Source organism: Felis catus, chromosome A3 (genome assembly GCF_018350175.1).
Source record: "Felis catus isolate Fca126 chromosome A3, F.catus_Fca126_mat1.0, whole genome shotgun sequence".
Classification (NCBI taxonomy): Eukaryota; Metazoa; Chordata; class Mammalia; order Carnivora; family Felidae; genus Felis; species Felis catus.
The window spans coordinates 122258877-122276066 of NC_058370.1; the positions used below are offsets into that span (position 1 = coordinate 122258877).

At 41.8% G+C, this 17190-nt stretch overlaps 1 protein-coding gene across 5 annotated transcripts in view; it reads left to right on the plus strand.

Annotated features, from left to right (window-relative positions):
• Window positions 1–14166, plus strand: part of LOC123384588 — a 170603-nt gene extending 156437 nt beyond the window's left edge. For 4 of the 5 annotated variants that reach the window (XM_045054875.1, XR_006595909.1, XR_006595908.1 and 1 more), the window contains 2 exons: window positions 11101–11202; window positions 13270–14166. In XM_045054875.1, coding sequence (XP_044910810.1) covers window positions 11101–11202; window positions 13270–13433 — 266 coding nt within the window. In that variant the 3' untranslated portion in view covers window positions 13434–14166. The other variant, XM_045054874.1, reaches the window with a different exon arrangement.
• Window positions 14167–17190: the final 3024 nt, after the last annotated feature.

The window sequence follows — 17190 nt, forward strand, 5'->3', positions numbered from 1 at the left end:
GCGTGTGTGTGCACGCATGTTTACTGTTGGTGGATTTGCTCATGCTAACTTTAGAGTTGGTGGCTGCATCTTACAGCAGAGCACCTTTAGGTGTGGTCCATAGCTCAGCAGCATCCCTTGGAAGCTTGCTTGACATGCATTTGCTTAGGTTCATTACAACCTCCTGAATCAGAAACTGAGCATGGGACCCAACAATGTGTATTCTGACAAGTCCTCCAGGGGACTCTGGTGCACACTGAGAGTGAGAACCACTGTTTTAAGGATCATGTAGTCTACCTTCCTCAATCTTCACATGAAGTATTAAGACTTCCTCAGAGGAGAAGTGATTTACCCCAAATCACATGTGTGGTCAGTGGCAGATTGGGGATTGGAACCCAGGTATTATTCATGAAAACATCTGGCATCATGTCTGGAATATAGGACGTATTCAGGAAATTCATTTTGCTTCCTTGCTTCTGCCCCTGTCTGGGAGCAACAGGGCAAAATCACCTGGAAACACACTGCTGTCCCTCAATGTTTTTCTTGCTCTTTAAGTCAATGAAACACTCAGGAAGGTCCCGGGCACATGCTGTTAACTCACTGTGTGTCCAGAGCTGGCACCTTGTCTGTGTCCCCATTGTTATGATGAAGAAAGGGTCGGTCTGCCTCGCTGAGGTCCCTTCCAGTTCTGACTTTCTAAGACTCCGTGGCAAAGCTCTGACACACACGTTTCCGCGGGCAGCTATCAGCGGCCATCTGGCAATTAGCAGTCTCTGAGGCAGCTAATCCCACTCTGAGCTGGATTAAAGCTGAAGTTTAAAACATGGAGATAGGCAGGTGATTTATGTTTGAGTCTTTGGGTCCCGCTGTCCCTGGCAGCCTGGTGATGGAGGACAGAAAAGCTGATTTCCTCCCTTATCTATCTTGGGAGGCTCAGCGGAGCTCGATCAGCTTTCCAGAGGGACATCCCGGGCTGAGAGACGTGCTGGGATGCGGGAGGTGTGGGGTGGGCTCCAGGGGCCCAGCCCCAGCCATCTGGGCCACGGCGAGGCTGGCCGGAGGAAAATGGACAGAGCCAAGTTCCGTGTCCAGTGCTGCGTTGCCAAAAGCAGGTGCAATGAGGAACCTGGGGAATAAAGGCCGGATCATTTTGGACCACGGCTCCCAGATGCCATAAATGGCCCTGGGGTGGAAGCTGACAAGCCCTCCAGCCCCTCTGGGGTGTCCTCTCATTAGGCAACATGGTCAGAAACCACACTCATGTGTTTGTTCATAGCCTGAGGAGATAATTAACTTATCTCCATGGAGGGACTTGATTACATTCCTAGCATGCTTGGAATGTGAAGTCTGAACTTGGAAATGCTGGTGGTGGTGGGGAGGCATTTGCAATGGTTGGCTGAGGAGCCATTTGTTCAAAATTGGGCGAGTAATCAGACAAATGCCTCTTTTCCTAATTGTTGATAAAAATCAGCTATTATGGCAGAGCCAGGGACTCACTCCTGAGACAACACATTACTTAGGGCGAGCATGCATCCGAATATGTTAGGATGATCTAAAAACATTTCACATAGCTTGAGTTTAAAAACAGGTTGTGCCCATTGTGAATTTTGTATAGAGCCGGGCATAGAGGAGCGTGATTTATTGCCTGCATTTCATGGCTGGCTTGTTACTACAGGCAGGAACCACCTTGCACAGATGTCTACCCAGGTTAGATATCTCGTGAGCACCTACTGTGTGCAGCTCTGTGCTGGTGCTGTGGGGCTGAAATACATAGGTTCCCTATCCTTTAGGAGTTCACTGTGATCCTAACTGAAGAGTTTTATCACATATCCTTGAATCTTGAATAGTGCAGCTTATTCGATGAGGGCCATGGCTGTTCAATTGACGGAGATGTTGGAGTGGACCAGAAAATAGTTAGTGCTTCTTGAGAGCTCACCTGCACAGGCACAGTGCTGAACATTATTGCACTCCCTTCTCACATGATTTTATGAAGTAGCTAGCTGTTAATACTATTCCTGTTTTATATATGAGAAAGCTGTAGTACTGAATGGTTAAGGACCTCCACCATGATGGGTAAGAAGCAGGCCCAGGAGGTGCCCCCAGGTTTGTGGACTAGCAGAGCTCATGCTCCTGGTGCTGAGACTGCAGAGAGATTGGCTTACGCAGGCCGCGCCTCCTTGTCCCTCCACCTCGCCCATCTGCACAGACACCTGTTAGCCATACTAGCCCCTTGCAGTCACATGACCACACCGAGTTGCTCCCTGCCTTCAGGTTCTTACCTTTGCTTCAGATGCTCTTGTCATCTCTGCCTACTCTCTGTTCCTCATTATCCACATCTCTCATTAAATATCCTCTCCTTATAGAGCCCTCCTTGGGCCATCCTCTCTACCTTCATTCTTGACTCTCTTAATCTCTTTTGTTTTCACAGCATTTACTATTATCTAAATTAAGTTATTTGGGCATTTCTTCACTTGTGTCTTGTTTGATTGTGTTACCAGATGGTAAGGTGATAAGGAACGCTGGGACCTTGCAGCTCTTGAAACATTTTCCCATTGGGTCTTCCAACAATTTGGTGGGATAGGCAGTTTAGGTGCCCTTATTCCCAGTTTTTGACAAGAATGCCAAAGGTCAGAGAGCAGAATTGATTTATTCAAAGTCATGTACCTAGTCTATGGCAGAGGTAGAATTACACCATTGATGGGCCTTTTGATGCCTGGTCCAGTGCTTTCTTTTTTTTTTAATATTTATTTATTTTGAGAGAAAGAGCGAGTGTGAGTGAGGGAGGGGCAGAGAGAGAGGGAAAAAGAATCCTCAACAGGCTCCATGCTGTCAGCACAGAGCCTGACGTGGGGCTCAGTCTTATGAACCTTGAGGTCATGACCTGAGCGGAAACCAAGAGTCAGCGCCTAACTGACTGAGCCACTCAGGCACCCCAAGTCCAGTGCTTTTTCACCTGCACCAAGAAAGACCCATTCCAAGTGACCAGCAATAACCGATGTCATTATTTTAGGGTCCTGCAAAGCATAAGCCACCGAGTTGAATTAGCCAATGACATTAACGCTTCTTATGAGTTCTTTCACCATCCTCTTTTTCCATATGTCAGGTCAAGGGGAATAAAATAAGATAGCCCCAGTTGATAAGTGATTTGATTTCTGGGCACTTGCGTCATATCAACTAATGAAACAAAGAAAGCATAGACTATCTTATTCATTAGTTTGTATGCCTGTCTTAGCCTGAAAAGTTTCAATTTGGCTACAAAAATATGTAGTAAAACAGGGTGCATAAATAAGAAATTAGAACAAAAGAAGAAAGAAAAACTAGCTGGAAACATAAAATGGTCCAGAAATGAATCTCCAAAGGCAAACTTAAAAGACCTCTCGCTATGAATTGAACATACTTTAGGCTCTACGTTTCCTAGCAGGTGTTGTCAAAAGAGAAAAAACTTCCTGGGTTACATAATTCAAAGTGTCTTTCCACAAACATGGAACAACTACTCAGGAGAAAAATAGCTATTTAATTTCTAAACTGGAGGTTAATTTCTCTTGAAAGGAAAGCATCGAGTACAGTGTTTCTCAATTTTTCGAAGCCTGTGACCTTTTTGATAGCAATAAAAACTCCACCCTTCCACTGAGAATTATTGATGAGTGGAAGATGGGTTCTATGTTCTGTATAGTCCCATTGACTAGGACAATTTTGTTGATCTTTCCATTCCAGAGACTGCAATAAAAATAGGCACTACTTTGTTTTCCAAGTCAAAAGTTAACCCATCTGATCCCTCAGAGATAATGATACACTCCTTCCGTGGAGTAACGGCATTCCATCCCATTGGCCACCATCACAACCGCCATTGGCTACCATCACAACCACCATTGGCTTAGGCAAGGGTCAACAATAGATGCTGAAATCAGTGGGTGAAAATTTGATGCGGGACAGGATATTTATTTAATTGCAAAGTATCTCCGCTTATTAATTACAAAAGGGAAAGCAGTAATTTTACAACGGGCACCAGTTTAACAAAGTGATCAAAGCTAGCACCACTTATAGGACAAATCAACATATGCCTCCTGATATTATACAGTGAGAAAGCACACCCATCTCTGTGGCATTCCTGCCAAAAATGTGTGATCCAAATATAATCATAAGGAAGCGTCAGACCAAAGCAAGTTATTCTACAAAATAACTGGCTGGTACTCCTCAAAAAGTGAAAGTCAGAAAAACAAAGAGAGTGAGGGACTATTCTAGATTAAGGGAGAAAAAAGAGGCAGGACGACGGGATGCAGTGTATAGTCCTGGATTGGATCCTGGACGAGGATTTTCTTTTGATTTTCTTCCTTCTTTAGTTATCTCATTTAAAAAAAAAAAAAAAACACAGGGGCTGTTTGTTGGGACAGCTGCCAAATTTGATCTATAGATTAGGTCATATTAAATATTCCTGAGTTTGATAATTTTACCCTAGTTATGTAAAAATTAGTTATGTAAAAACTAATACACATCGAAGTTTTAGGGGTAAATGAGTATCATAAATCTACAATTTACTCTCCAGTGATCAAACACACACACACATAGACACACACGAAAGAGGATGTGATAGCATGTTAACAGGTGTAGAGTCTGGAGGACAAGTATCTAGAATTCTTGTAATTATTCTTGCAAGTTCTCTGTACATTTTGAAACCAAATACAACCTCACAAAGAATGACAGATCTAATGAGCTGGTTCTGAGGGGTCCTCGGCTAGCAGGCTACAGCTCCACCTTTAAACGGGAGGAACACCTGTTCACTTGAGAGTAAACTTCAATCAGATGGCAGGCAGCCTTTTCACAGACAGTGTTGCCATTTCCAGGATACTTTCTTTTTAATTGACTTATTTTGTAGACTCCTCCTATCTCGCTGGTAAGGTCCTTGCCTCCTCCAAATTTTATTGTGATAGAATTCCTTGTTAGCAGAGAGAAAAGACTGACATTCTAAGAAGTTTTTAACTATTTCTCACCTTAAAATATCCTAGTTAATTATCAGCACCTTCCATTGCCTCCATATCACTGTTATTTATATCCCACTGGGAGGATTGCCACAAGCATCTTTCTTTTGCCTTCATCACCTCTTTTTGATATATTTTCTTTTCCTCTGCTTTTTCCTTTCGGTTTTTTGTATTTTATTTTATGCCGACAGTTTTATAAGGAATGATTTTAATAGGTACATGTTGTAAAATGGAAATATTTTTACTAGGATATTACATAAAATACACAGGAGAAACTAGGGTATAAATTATATTTTTATCGTAAGATTTTACTGCAAATAAGTTCTCATATACAATCGTTTATTTATGATAAGAGCAAATTCTTTTTACTTATAGCTGCTTTTGAATTTGGTGCTTCAGTAAGGAAGCTTATGTGTAGCTACATAAAAGAAGGTTCTATTTTGGTGAGAAATGAATCTCTTATTTCAGGAGTGTTATTTTTCCTGTTGACTTACAGAGATAGGGAAAAGAGGAGGTGGTGGTTGCTGAGGAATGTGGGGAGGTGTCAGTTTCTGATTATGAGAAAAGGCTATGCTGTTTCCTGACACTTGCCAAGGGGTGTATATTGCCAGCTCTCAACTGAGCCTCAATGCCAAGTTAGCCCCGACCGACCGTCAATCTACCCCTATCCAACATACCCTGTGAAGCTCCAGCCTTTTCCTTCACCCTAGGAAAATCTGCGTATGGACTGAGACCCTGAATATCTCCATGGCATGAGTTTTTCATGCTCGTGGAAGCAAATGGGATTAAAGTATTTAATATGAGCTCTTGTTTCTAAACAATAATGCAGTGATCTGTGTGTCTCTCCCCAGAGATTGACAAGATATCTTCCACACAAGTGAACTTCTGCCATTAAGCAAGATTATAAAATGATTCCACATTTCCTGCTTAAAATCATTCCTTGTTTGAAAATTATGCTTTCTTTTGGGGCGCCTGGGTGGCTCAGTCGGTTGGGCGTCTGACTTCGGCTCATGTCATGATCTCATGGTTCGTGGGTTCTAGCCCTGCGTTGGGCTCTGTGCTGACAGCTTGGAGCCTAGAGCCTGCTTCGGATTCTGTGTCTCCCTCTCTCTCCGCCTCTCCCCTGCTTGCGCTCTGTCTCTCTCTCTCAAAAATAAACATTAAAATAATTAAAAAAGAAAATTATGCTTTCTCATTTTTTTATATTATCACTTAAACACATGAGTAATATTGACCCTTGGGGACCCAAGAAGCAATAATTGGGTGCTACGATACACCTGTCCTTTCTGCCCTTGGGGAAACAATACAAAGGGTGAGATGCTTTGTGTAAGACACCATGGTTTTGTTCAGACTGGCTCAGCTCCATTGCAAACAAACTTCTGATCTACACCCAACCTATTTTGACCTAGAGAGGCTTGGGTTGTTTGAAACCCCCTCATCTTCAGTCGCCCTTAGGCAGAGGTCAAGAGCAGTGCAGACACAGCCTGGCCATCTCTGGGCCCTGCTTTTGATTGAGAATACAAGACTGAGGAAACTGTGTAGCCGGCCTCTGCTTCTTGCTGACTTGCTGTTTCTATCTTATTGAAATGGGAAATTAACTGAAATGTACTCTTGCCCCTTGAGAGGAGGTATTCCTAATTTTGGCAGGCCATGAAAAATGTCCTATTGGAAACTGAAACACCACGAAGAAGACACTTTCATTTAATGGTCTATTCACAAACATTTATGGAGTCCTGTTTATAGGCTTATATTCCTTCCCAAAACACCTTCTCCTCTTGATTTCCCATTTCTGTTAATGGTGCTATCATTTTTCCCCGTTCCTTGAGTGAGTGAGGTATAACCACAGCACATTCTGAAGTGCAAAGCTTCAGGGAAGGGTTCTTACGAAAACCAAAGGGGTAGATTTATTTGAGTTTTAACTGGCCTAGTTTTCTTTTTCCTTTGTCAAACCAGAAATTATTTTTTTCTTTCTTCTTTTTTTTTTCATTGCCCTTATCATCCTTCTTGTGCTTTTCTGTCCTCTTCTTCCAGTACATTCTTTGCAAGAGGTGGAGAGCTTACTTAGAAATCCAGCTCCAGAATTCATTTTTATGAAACGTCCCCGAGAAGTTTGGTTTTGTTTAGGTTTCACACAGAATTAAGGTTTTGAGCAAGACCTTTTTATGTATAGCAACTCAGGATGAAGGGAAACTGGCGTTTCTTCTCCTTTTTTCTTATCCATTTTTCTGGTCTACTGATGTGGATACAGATTCCACCTGTTAACAACAGCAAACAGGACATCTGGCTTCTGGGTTTTTGTAGGCAGTGGGTATTTTGATGGTCTTCGGAGTTCTGATAATGGAATAGCTAGCCTCTCATGAACAGAACTCTTGGTATGCACTTTAAGAATACTATACAAAGGGAAAATCAATTTAAAAATTGCCATGATTTTGTTTCTCTAATAGACTGACCTTGGCTGTTGCCGTGTTCCCATGCAGTCTTTGTCAAATGTGCACACACGGTTTTAATTGGGCTGTGATGGAGGTATAGATATGTTTTTACATTCTGCTTTTTTTGTGTCTGTTGTAAGCACTGGATATGGCCACATAATTTTATTCTTTATAATGATTACTGAGCACCTACCATTTGTCAGCTACTATGTTAGAAAAGAGAATGAGGCTGTCTGGTGGCTAGACGGCTAAAATCAAGCAGATCAGCGTTCAACTCCTGGTGATACTATCTGCTTACTTGGCACCTTTGGCAGAAGTTTTGAACCTTAGTTTGTCATCTTTTGAATTTAGAATAATTAACAACATAATTAGAGTTGTGATATTTTAATGAGATATGGAGGTAAAATGCAAAAAGCATACCACAACACTTGGCATATAATAAGCATTAAGTAAATGGCAGTGAATAAAATGCTGATATGATTGATTATCAGATTACTGTATATTGATGTGCCCATGACCCCAAGGAGTTTGATAGAGGGAGACACATATAAAAACACAGGCAACAAGTACTGACAGGAGCTATGATAAACCTCTATAATGGGCTTATTAGAGGCCCCAAGGTAAGAATGGCTGATTTCCTCTGGCAATGGAGGTGCAAAAAATCAAGAGAAAATCTTTACTAAGAGGCAGGAAGTTAACTGTATCTTAGAGGCAAGCTGCCACGTGTTGCACCGATAAGGCCTCACTCATTCTAAGGATGCGGGAGCAAAGCCCAGCCAACACTTTTCGGCTGCGTTGTGAAGGCTGAGAAGGATTTTGCCAAGTGGAGATGAAGGAAGGCTATTCCAGGTAAAGGGTACGACATGAGCATACCTCGACTTATGGATGTTTATTTAGGAAATGGAAGAGTTTACATTGTGTTCAGTGCAGTAGGAACAGAGGCCTCTAGATGGGGCCAGTGCCAGAAATGAGGCTGGAGAGGCAGGTTGGACAGAGTTCACAGAGGCCCTAGGGGCTTCTCTAAGAATTTGCACTTCCTCCAGGCAGTGCCATAGTGGGAGCGCCATATACATGAGACCCATCTGGTGGCATTGTGGAGCCTGGATTAGAGGGAACGAGTCTTGGCAAGGAACAGACTTGTTGCAGTGGTCCAGACCGGAGGGGATAGGGCCTGAGCCAGCTCTGTGCACTATTCTGCCATATTAATGTTCCATATGATGTAAACATCCTCTTGCTCATGGACACTTAAATTAATTTTGAACTTTTGTTGTTCTTAATATTGCCATGGCTTGCATCTTTTTAAAAAAAGTTTATTTATTGAGGCATCCAGGTGACTCAGTTGGCTAAGCATCTGCCTCTTGGTTTTGGCCCAGGTCATGATCTCAATGTTGGTGAGTTTGAGTCCTGCATTAGGCTCTGTGCTGACAGTGCAGAGCCTGCTTGGGATTCTCTCTCTGTCCCTCTCTCTCTGCCCCTCCCCTTCTTTCTCTCTCTCTTTCTCTCTGTCAAAAATAAATAAAAACTTAAAAACAATTTTAAAAAGTTTATTTTTGAGAGAGAGCGAGCGAGTGAGCATGAGAGAGAGTGTGAGCACAGGTGGGGGAGGGGTGGAGAGAGAGGGAGAGAGAGAATCCCAAGCAAGCTCCATGCTGTCAGCGCAGGAACCCAATGTGGGGCTTGATCTCGTGAACAGTGGGAAATCAAGAGTTGGACCTGAGCTGAAATCGAGTTGGACGCTGAACTGACTGAGCCACCCAGACACCCCATGGTTTGCATCTTTATAAAAATATTTCTTTAAGATATTTTCTTTGAGATAAAGGGCTTGAACATCTGTATGACTCATGGCAATGATAGATACATTTGTTTCAAATGAGTTTTCTAAATTATATTTTCAACAAGGTACATTTGTGTCTGAGTTTTGCAGCATCATTGGTAACACTGGGTGCTGCCATTCCTTTCTTTGTTGTTTTGGGAGGCATAAAACTGTTGTTTTAATTTGCCTTTCCTTGATATCTACAGAAATAAAATGTTTTCCCCATTTGTCTTCTAATTATGTGTCCTCACTTGTGAATTGTGTGTCCTGTCCTTTGCCCATTTGATAAGCAATTGTGTTAAATCCTTTTTTGGCTGGCCTCTCTTCTGGCAACTCTCCACATACACATTTCCCCACAGGCTCTCTTTCTAATTTCTTTTCCCTTTGATCTATTGAAACCAAATCCTTTTTCTAACTCAATATTACAATAGACATAACAATTCTAATTGCTCTATTGATTCATGGCCACTGCAGTCATGGGCACATTAGGAAGAACAAGGCTTCACTATCAGAGACCAGGGTTTGAAAGCCTGGCTTTGTGCTTTCTAGCTGTGTGGTTTGCTGCAAGCATCTTAATCTGTCTAAACTGGTTTGCTTATCTGTGAAATGGGAGCAGTAGTGTATGTCAGGATCAGTTAGAAAATGTATTTGGTCATTGGTATTACCCGAGTATAGTGGCTTAAATTAAAAAAAAAAAAGTGGTAGTCTGTTCCTTCATGTTAAATAATTTTGGAGGTGAGGAGCCCAGTACTGGTGTGGTCATTCCACGAGCCCTTCTTCTGCCTATAGGGTAGTTGTGGTGTTGGGTTATGGAATTAGCTTGTGGGATCTGGCAGCCTTCTTCCTTAAAGATCAGGAGAGCAATTGAGTAGCGTTGGATAGTGGCAAAGCTGAACCTATTCACTTACTCGTTGAATAAATATTTGTTAAGTACCTATGGGATGCAGAGCTTTAAAATTTTCTCTAATGGGAAATATACATGCTAATTCAAATAAGAGAATCTTGGCTATTGCATCAATTTCTAAATCATGGAGAATGATTAGCTCCTTCTTTAGGTAGACCCACACTTGGAATCTCTGGGTTCCAAGGTAACTCTGTGGCCTTCTACCTATTTGCCCAGATCTTCTTTTAATAACCTCCCATCCCAGAGATGGCACTCCTGTAAAACTAGCCAAATGCAGGCTCATAAATAGGCCTTCAGGTTATTCAAAAGAAGAGTCCATATCCTCATTACCAGATCAAGTCAGTAATGAATGTTTGCTTTCTAGATCTATGTTTTCTGGTATGTTGGTTGGAAGAATCAGCCTCATGATTTTATAGTCGCACTATTTATACAGATGCTTCTAGAGCATCACAAGACCGTGTCACGGACAGAGGGTCTCACAGATCCCTTGCCAGCTTAGAGAATAGAATCTTCTGGTTCTTTTCATGTAGTTTATTATTATTATTATTACCAGTAGAATCATCATAATTCTACTTCTGTCAAAATGTATTCATTACAAATGAAATTTCTGTTCAGATCTCGTAGCTCATGCCTGAAAGCAAAGATATTAGAATTAATGAGCATTTTTGCTGATGAAAAGAAAAATCACTGAAGGGTGGTTGGACTTTAGCCTTTTAATGGGTTTGATATTCTTCTTTCATTAGGGTTGACAAGGGCATATCTGGCTCCCTTATGCTGGGTGCCATGGTTTAAGAATACACTTTATGTGACATGAAGCTAGCTTTTCTTTCACAATAAAATAGTCCAGTAATCATGAGTATGTGTAAATAGACCTCCACCAAATGGTGAGTCTGGCAGAGGGAGGGTGACCACATTGACCTTGTTAGCAGGTGGTGGAGGGGCTTTGACTGGTTTATTAAAATGTCAGTGTAATTTGGTTTCAATTTTTCTTTCATGCAGTGGGCAACAAGGGTTTACAAAGAGCAACCCCCTCAGGGACCCCACTCAGGGAAGCAGGCAGCTCTGGAGGAACTACAGGTGAAGGCGAGCATGGCAATTCTGGTAAGCAGGGAGCACAGATTCCACCATGTTTTACCTGTGGTTCAAATGGATGTGGATGTGCACTGGAGCATGGCATGACAGACGGGTCAAGTGTTAATGCAAGGGAAACACAGAAGCCGTGGGGTCCTGGAGCTTGGGCAATCTTATTAACTGGCTTGGAGAGAGTTTTTATACTGAGGATGGGCACTCTTTTTTGTATCCCAAGGCCATGAAATTATGGAAACCAGGGAGAAGAAGAATTGAGGTATCAAATCTAATAGGCTCTGTCTATCCCCATTTTGTGAACATGCCCTTCAGACGGACAGGATGTAGGACTGATGGAGGCACAGTTCACAGTGTGGTGCCTCTTGGGTTTAGCCAGCCTATTTCTATCAGAGGGCTGTGGACTCCCATATGAACCTAGCTGACTCTTCCGAACTGTTTTTATTCACCCTCTAATACCAGATGGGTGAGATTTTCCCCCAGCACTGGCCAATTCTCCAACATCAGCTGGGTAGACTGCAATTCAGTTTAATCTGGCACTAGCTACCCAGAATCAGAGCAGAGCCCACGGGTTAGGGGCTCCATCCCATGAAGCTGCCTCCAGGCCGGTTGCAAGTCTCAGATTGCCACCTGTACTTCTGGCCAACTGGCCAATTTGGGGTTCCCATAACTCCCTCTTCAGGTTTGATAATTTGCCAGAAAAAATTAGAAACCTCAGGAAAACACTGTACTTATATTTACTACTTTATTAGAAAGGATTTTATAAAGAATACAAATGAACAGCCAGGTGAAGAGGGACAACAGGGTGAGATACAGAGGGTCCCGAATCCAGGAGCTTCTGCTGTGTGGAATTGGGGTACATCACCCTCCTAGGGTATAGACGCGTTCCCCAACCTAGAGGTTCTCTAAACCCTGTTGTTCAGGGGTTTTTATGGAGGTAGCTTTATGGACATGATTGGTTGAATCACTGGGCATTGGTGATTGAACTCAATCTCTAACCCTTTGCCCCTCTCCAGAAGATAGGGATGGGACTGAAAGTTCTGAGTTTGTGATTAAGGTTTGTTTTTTCTGGGAAAGAACCCTCATCCTGTAGCCACCAGGAGCCGCAGAACCAGTCCTCTCATTAGCACACAAAAGACACTCTTAACACTTTGGAGACTTCAAGGGTTTTAGGAGCTGTGTTCCAGAAACCTGGGACAAAGATCAAATATTTATTTTTTTTATTACATCATAGCCTCATTAGCCAATGGACCAAGGACAGGGGGGCCAAAGTGGGGAGTTACTTGGGGAAGATGCCATCTCTGGCTGAATACAAATCACAGGCTGTGCTATGGTCCTGGAATGCGATTGCCACCCTCATGTCCTTGTGGTCTTTTGCACTCTTGTTATCTAGCATCTACTATGTGCCAAGCCTTTTCTTGGGCAATGTGATGGATACATAGGTCAACTAGACATTGTTCATAGCACCAAGAAGCTCACAATATTGGAGGAGATGGTGTGTAAACAGCTGTATGTAATACATTGTGGGAAGCCATTTTCAGAGTCTTCCAAGAGTGCTACGGGAACACAGAGGACAGAGAAATTAATTACACCAGGAGATTTGGATAAGTTGTCACAGAGAACATAACATTTTCAGCTGGGCTGTGAAAAATGAGAAGGATTTTACCAAGTGGAGCTGAAGGAAGTATATTTCAGGTGGAGGATACAACACAAGCAAAGAATTGAGTTGAGCGTGTTTATTCAGGAAACAGTGAACGGATCAGCATGGTTAGAACATAAAGTGTCTAACCAGGAACAGTCATAATAGTCAGGATTAATCAAGCACTTAATATATGCTGGGGACTTTTTTTATGCATATGAGTTTATTTAGTCCTGAAAGCAATCCCATGAAGCAGTTCCTAATATTATCTCCATTTCATACAGGAAGACATAGAGGAATAGGGAGGTTTAAAAGTTTCCTAAGGTTGTAACATATAGCCTGGAGTCAGGATTAGAGAGCAAACAGGCTCTAATGGACCAGAAAGACAGAATACAGGATTTTATATCTCAAGCCACAGACTTATACTTAATATCTGTCCCTTTCAGAATCCTCTGACGCAGGGGCATACAATATGACCCATTTGGATGCAGGAAGAATATTCTTGAATTTTCTATTTGTTTTGTCTCATCTGTTTTATGATTATCTTACCCTGTTTCATAATGTATCCACAATGTTACTGCATTGGAACATGTATATAATTTGTAAGTGATAGGCATACATATATTGGGGATTTGTACTGAAATATTTTTTTCCTGGAAGAACTGAAAATCAAACAGATTTAAAGACTAATGGCCTAGAGCAGTAATTTTCCTGTGGATTTTCTGACCAGCAGCATCAGCATCACCTGGCAACTAGTTAGAAAGGCAAATTTCCAGGCTCTACCACAGACTTCCTGGATCAGATGCTCCCAGACTGGGGCCCAGCAACGTGTGTTTTCACAAATCACCTGAGTGAGTCTGATTGGTCTAGGCAATCCAACTGTTAAGGTGGAATATGAAATAAGAAAGATAATTTTAGTTGGAATTAAAAAAAAATGAAATACTAGAAACATGGAAATTCTTAAAAAAATCATTAAAATCATCATGGCAAGAATCGAGCAGAGTCTGGGTCAAGTAAGAACAGTGGGATTTCAGAAATATTTAAAGAGCAAATTAAGTATAACTGAATTGGGGAGTGAGGGAGAGGGAGTTAAATCCAGGTATGGTGCCCCCAGTTCTAATACACAGTGTTAGTTAAAACCAGGCATGGCGCCCTGACTTCTCTAATACACAGCATTGCTGTCTCCATATGTGTCTCAGTCTCTGTGAGTCAGAGCGTATGATGGCAAGAACTAATAATGAATGATCCCGTTTTAATAAGTGCCTGAAGGGGGGCGCCTGGGTGGCGCAGTCGGTTAAGCGTCCGACTTCAGCCAGGTCACGATCTCGCGGTCCGGTCCGTGAGTTCGAGCCCCGCATCAGGCTCTGGGCTGATGGCTCGGAGCCTGGAGCCTGTTTCCGATTCTGTGTCTCCCTCTCTTCTGCCCCTCCCCCGTTCATGCTCTGTCTCTCTCTGTCCCAAAAATAAATAAAAGATGTTGAAAAAAAAAATAAGTGCCTGAAGGTATTCAAGATGAGTAGGCAGTTGGAAATCTAGACTTCCAAACTCAGAAGAGACATGAGATTTGGAAATACATATTTGAGAGAGAACAGCATGTATGTAGCAATAGAAGCATTGGGCATGGATAAAATGAAGAATGTCTTATCTAAAATAATGTTTGAGTCGGAATTATCTGTGAAGAATGAGGGGGGCACAAGTGAGACTAAAACAGGGACTGATATTCAGAGCCACTGAAATGGGAAACAGGAAGAAGAAACAAAGCATGAGAGAAAACTAACACATTGGCATGCTGGCCTCCGGTGGCACACTGGGCCCATGGCCAGTGCTCAGCATGTGCCAGGTCGCTGGAGAATCCAGTGAGTTAGGTGCTGTAGTGGGGGCTAAAGATCAGGGGTGTTTAACCTTTTGGAGCCATGGATCCCTACCGTCTGGGGAAGCTTATGAATTCTTTCTCAGAACAATGTTTTCAAATACATAAATTAAAGCACATAAAAAGAAAAAAGAAAAAAGGAGCGCCTGGGTGGCTCAGTTGGTTAAGCATCCGAGTTTTGATTTTGGCTCAGGTCATCATCATATGGTTGTTGAGACTGAGTCCCGCATTGGGCTCTGGGCAGAAAATGCAGAGCTTGCTTGGGGTTCTCTCCCTCTCTCTCTGCCCTTCCTCTGTGCACACATGCTCTCTCTCCCTCAAAATAAATAAACATTAAAAAAAATAAGATAAAAAATAAATTACAGCATATAGCATTAAAAAGGAAGCCAATTATGATAAAGTATTCTCAAGATATCAAAAGCAAATTTATGGTAGTAGGATATATATTGTAATAACATACATACATACATATCTTTATTAATACATTAAATAATGACTCTATCTATGGGATTAACAACCCTAAAGTCAGGGTTGTAATGCGTCTAACTGATAATTTGAAGTACCTGCAGCAACTGTTATGTGATATGAAAATATTGGTGATTAACTGGTGGCAAAAATTACAGATGCTGCTAATACTTTTCTGTTTTGCTATCTGCTTTCACAATTGAAGTTAATGCTAAATTCTGTTAAAGGTTAGGGAAAATTAGTAATTTTTTCCCATGAATGCACATGGATCCCCTGAATTCTATCCGTGGTCTCCATGAGGGTACATAGAGTCCTGTGCTAAGTGAATAGAGTGTGTGCATTTACCCATACACACACACACACACACACACACACACACACACACACAGCCACCAATCTGTTTGCAGATAGCAATTAATCTTCTGGATCAGTTTTCATATGCCTTGTTCAAGGGAAATATTGTTTGAAAGACGTAGGTGTTTTAGTTATAAAGTAAATTGGGTGCATTTAGCTAGCCCCTGTGGAGAGTCATTAGGGAGAAATCACTTTGTCTTGCTCCCACAACATTATTCTTGGTAACTTATCTTCAGTCAGAATGTTGGTTAGTGCATCTCAACAATAATTTCCCAGTGTTTTAACTCTTGCTCTGATGTTTTAGTCAGAAGTGACATAATTTGTCATGTTTACTCTCTATAGATGATTTTATAAGTAAGATTGTGGCAGTTCGATAAAAACAGTTACATGTGATCTTGCTAATTTTATGAAAATTAGAAGAAACTTAGAGGTATGATTCAAATCTTATATTTTGTTGGTGAGGAAATTGAGACCCACAAGGAGAAAGAGACCTTTTTGGGTTATCTACTGCCATGTAACAAATTTCCTCAAATTTAGCAGCCTAAATAAGAAATTATTTTATTTTTTCTCACTATTTTGTGGGTCCAAAATTTAGACAGAGCTTATATAGCTGGGCAATTTTTATTTTACTTTAATTTTTTAAAAATTTATTTTATTATTTTTTTTTTTTTGAGAGAGAGAGAGTATGCAAACATGGGACAGGCAGAGGGAGAAGGAGAGAGAGAATCTTAAGCAGGGACTCGATCCCATTACCCTGGGATCAAGACCTGAGCCCAAATCAAGAGTTGGATGCTCAACTGACTGGGCCACCCAGGCACCCCATAGCTAAGCAATTTTTAAATTCTACATTGCATTGGCTGAAGTCACTCTGTAATATATAGCTGCTGGGTGGGCTGGTCCAGAGGGCTCAAAGGGCTTCATGTTGTGTCTGATCCTCAAAGCAGAGAGTGCTGGAGAACTGTGCTAAGTCAGTCTGTCAACTGAAATGCCCACACGCATGGTGGTTCATGGCTCCCAGAAAGTGTTGTGCAAGAGGCCCAGGTGAAAACTTCAAGGCTTTTTAGGATCAATTCCCAAAAATTCCAAGATGTCGATTCTGCTGCATTCCATGGTCAAACAAGTCAACCAGGCCAGCTCAGATTAAAAAGGATGAATATTAGACCACACTCTTCAAGGGGAAGCATATCAAACAAATTGTGAATGTCCTTTGTCTATCACAAGCATTTATATTTCCTCCACTTGAAAATACATTTACCACCTCCCCAAACTCTCAAAATTCTCATTCCCTTCTAGCAGCAGGCTTAGGCTGAAGCCCAGGGCCTTGTTATATAAAAAAGTCTAGAAACTAATGAGATGCCTCAGGGGTGGTTCTTTGAGTGTGGTTTGTCTTGTGTGAAGACATGTTAAATAAAGAGACAAGTTATCTGCCACTTTGTAGCCAACAGACAATGGTGATACAGGGATAGTATAAATACAATAGACATTCTCATCCAAACAGGTGAAAATGGGAGGCACATAGCAGTCACTGGTCTAGACCTATTCAGAAATCCAGCTAATTACAAAATAAACCTGGGTCTATATTGCCATTTCCCTGATGGGGCCAGTCTTCCTCCCTGGGAATGATTCTCTTTGGCTCCTATCCCTGTTCTTTGGGCTCTTAGTTTTACCCTGAGTCATC